Consider the following 3,934-nt stretch of genomic DNA (forward strand, 5'->3'; position numbering starts at 1 on the left):
GGGGCAGGAAGTGTGGCACGTTCAAAAGATGGGGAGGGGTAGGTTGTGCAGAAAATCCAAAATCAGCTTGGCTGAGTGGCTGGCCTGAATAAGGGAGCAGCAAGAAACGAGGCTGGTGAAGGGGACTGTCAAATGACGGAGGGCTCTGCAGGAGAGGCTGTTGGTGGCGACTGACATCATGAAAGCCGTGCTGGACAAATGTTGACTTCGCAGTTATTTGTAAGATGGAATGGGAGGGGGGAGGGGGAATTCAATTAGGAAACCATGGCAGTAGTCTAGACATGAGGGAGGAAACTAGGAAGGCTGTCCTTCTGTGAGGAATGACTGCTGCTAGCCTACAGTTCTTTTTACGTTCTCCATCAAAAAAGAAAATCTCATGCTTATACAGAGGATACAATTTTATTGGCAACAATGACTTTTACATACAATATTGCACAAATTATAAATGGATCAACAAAATAATATTAACTTTGTTACTAGCACTTACATCACATTAACTCAGTTTTGTGCGTGTTGTGCGTCAGGTTCCTATGAAGAGGATGCAAGTGAGAGGATATGAACAGGACAATCATATTTAAAGGAACTCAAAACGACTTCATTCCAACAGTGTCAACTTCCAAACATGAAGCAGATACAACCACACAAAACAAGGCATTCAACGTCAAACCCTGCAGAATCAAGAACTAGGATATAAGATGAACACTGTCAGAGAAAGTTGGGGGGATGAGCATTGGTTCATATTGATTTTTAAAAAGGCTATTCCTTTAATCTTCCAGCAATAGGTTAGGATTCAGAAAATATTAAATGGGAAAATGCCTTAGAAAAGACAACCATAATCTCCTGAAGGGGGCCGACAGCTATAGCAGTTACACTAACTTGTGTAAAAAAGATTTTTAGGTCGGTCCATTGCTCACCCTCTTTGACTTTTTGAACTGTGGTTGTAGAGATGTAAAGAAAGAATGCTCTCCAAATTCTGTCATTTAAAGAAAACAGTACCCCACTTAACTAAAGGACTAAGGAATTCAGTTGACACGTCAACTAGCTAAAAAGGCCACTTTGTTCTTTTCACAGTCAAGACAAATACAGATCCTTCACTTCCCTCTACTGCCTAAGAGCATAGACACAATCTGTGTATTATTTATAAGGAGATAAGAGACATGGGTCTTTAAAGAGGCATTGTGGCCCAGGGAAAGCCTGCCTGTGACTTAGGAAACTTCAGTCTGGTCCTGGCTTTGCCATTAGCTAGTTCCATGATCTCAAGGATATGACCCTGTGGAGGCTGCCCCTCCTTATCAGGCCTAAGAGACTGGACTAGATGGCCTATAAGATCCCATCCAGCTCTTAAATTCTAAGTAAGCTTAGCACTCACACTTTAGGAGGACAACTAAAGTGAAAGAAACAAGGAGTTAAAAATTAGAGACCTAGGATATATATATGTATATTTTAGAAAGTGTTGTCACCTAGAACCTCTTTGCGTGTTCCTAAAAACTCTTATCTACACTCAGTGACCATGACTGCTACAAGTTAGGCTTTCTGATAAAGAAAGCTTTGATAAACATTTTAAAAGGCTCTGACAAATTTGACTAGGTGAGAGATTTCCAAAGTCCTCTGCCATGAGGAGTCAGATTTTCTGCCTCTGAATTTTGAGAGACAAAAATCAGGGACTGAAATGTAAAAAGGATGAAAACATCTTACAATTATAACTGCTTGTCAGATAGCTACTATATGCACAACTATGTGAAATGCAAGACTGAATCTAATCAGTAAGACAAGGACAATGAAAATTTGTTGTAAGAGAAATAACAAATGGAGATATAAACTCAGAATAAGGATTGTTTTTTCTTTACAGAATAATAACAGTGCTCCTCAGAAATTTTCTAGAACTCAATTTGTCACCTAAAAGATGGTACAAAGACCACTTTTCCTGGAATTTAACACAATGGTTTTATTTTCAAAATGCATTAACTTTTATTTTCCTCATAAGGCAGCCATACATCGCAAGGCCCAGAACCTGAAAGAAACATGATTTCTTTAGAAAGCCACATCGTTGAACACGAGCATTCTTGGTACTTAATGCCAAAGTAGTCCTGAGTTTTCAAAAGTTAAAGCTCTCTCCACAGCCACAAGTTCCTTTGATGTTTGGGTTATTGAAAACAAATTCACTGGACAATTTGTCTTCTACATAGTCCATTTCTGTTCCTAAAAGGGTTAGCTGTGCTTTCTTTTCGATGAACACTCTAATTCCTTAAGGAAAACAAAACACATGTTACACAGTACCTGAACATCCTTGCAGAGCTTGCCAAACCAAAGCGCAAATGAACTTCAAACAAAAGTCACAAAGCTAAACAGGAAACTTTGCATGTGTTTGAGTAATTCTGGCAAAGTGGGCAGTTTCTGATTTTTCTTCTTGTACTGATATTATAACTCATATGTAAAAGCAAATAGGGTGGGAGATCTGGGGGTCTGCATATGAGAGCAAATCAATGATGTTTCCACGTAAAACACTGATTTTTACCTTTTGTTGCATTTAATTGACTTTAAAATCCAAGTAATAACTTTGTAAAGATTGAAGGCTTTAACAAAAGTACCAAAATTATGCCCAGGAAGCAGCATCATATCCTTTTTTAAAATAGGCTTGGCTATCCTATTGTCTGATTTTGAGCCATGCACAACGACTATTAACTAATAGTGCTATTTTAATAATACTGGTAATCATCATGGAAACTGTAATAAGACAACTACACAGATAAAATACAAAACATTGGCCTAAAGATGACACTAATATTTGGTAGAAAATCTGGATGCAAAAAAAAAAAAGCCATCAAAGTATGGTTGCTTTTCTCTTTATAAAAGATTAAATATTATTTAAATATAACTCATTCCTTTTGTTTCAAGAATAAAGTTCTTTTAAGTAAATTAAATTTTAGAAGTAATTAAAAAAAAACTGGTTTTATTAAGGGCAGGCCCAGAACCTTCTGTTACTCACTATACCCTTAAGAAAGAAAAAACCCGTGAAAAGGGCATGTGGCAAGAGATTGGCATCCGTCAGATATAAATGAGTCAAATTTCAGCACCTAAGGTATATAACTATGTTAAGTCCCGGGCATATTTCATACCACATATTCCACACTTGAGTTAGGAAGTTTTCCAGAAGGTGAAGAATTATTCATTTGCCTTTCAAAGGAACTTTTCACAAGCTATGGGTCAGCTAGCTAGCTGGGAGATAAACGTTACAGGCAAAACACTACATTTCCTCCTAATAAAAGCCTAGAGGTGTGGCCAGGAAAGAAGACAAGAATTTACCCAAAGCACAGGCTGGCAACCAAAAAAAAATGAGGTTGTTTGAAGGCATAAGAAACATTAGCTTCCTATAAACTGTCTAAGAAAAGTAGACAAATGCAGATGAGTAAAATGACTTTTTATTATTTAAAAAGCTTAACAATGCTGGCTCTTTAGATGAAATAGCATATGTTTCATGCAGTGAAGGGTAGGATTTGGGAGCACATCAAGTTTCCAAGTGTTTTTAAGAAAAGACTTACCATCTTGAACAACTTCTTCATCAGACTCTCCTTTTGTCTTGGTATATTCTAAAGTGTAAGAAAGTCCATTACAACCTCTGGTACGGACCCCAACTTTCAGACCTACCTGAAAGAGAATTTAAAGTGCTTTTTCTTAGATATAAATTTTATTTTTATGTATTAAGACAAGGACAATAACAAACTCAAAACTCAGCTAACATTCTTGATTCATCCAAATATAAACTAGAAAATGTGAACAAGTATTATTTCTCTGGTTAAAATGGTCCTTTTTAAACACTAAGAAAGAATAAACTTTTTTTCATTCCAAGGGTTAATAATCATATTCTGGGATCCAGCCTCAGACACTTAACACACACACACACACACACACACACACACACACACACACACACACA

General features: G+C 37.0%; 1 protein-coding gene across 1 annotated transcript in view; it reads right to left on the bottom strand.

The window, feature by feature from the left end:
* Positions 1 to 380: 380 nt before the first annotated feature.
* Positions 381 to 3,934, bottom strand: part of ISCA1 (iron-sulfur cluster assembly 1) — a 27,216-nt gene continuing 23,662 nt past the window's right edge. The window contains exons 4-5 of the mRNA XM_069087974.1: positions 3,540 to 3,645; positions 381 to 2,244 (exon numbers count right to left, since the gene is read on the bottom strand). Coding sequence (XP_068944075.1) covers positions 2,096 to 2,244; positions 3,540 to 3,645 — 255 coding nt within the window. The 3' untranslated portion in view covers positions 381 to 2,095. The remainder of the gene's footprint in view (positions 2,245 to 3,539; positions 3,646 to 3,934) is intronic.

Source organism: Petaurus breviceps, unplaced genomic scaffold (genome assembly GCF_028583685.1).
Source record: "Petaurus breviceps papuanus isolate PSGF00001 unplaced genomic scaffold, PetGlider_PUasm1.0 183, whole genome shotgun sequence".
Taxonomy (NCBI): domain Eukaryota; kingdom Metazoa; phylum Chordata; class Mammalia; order Diprotodontia; family Petauridae; genus Petaurus; species Petaurus breviceps.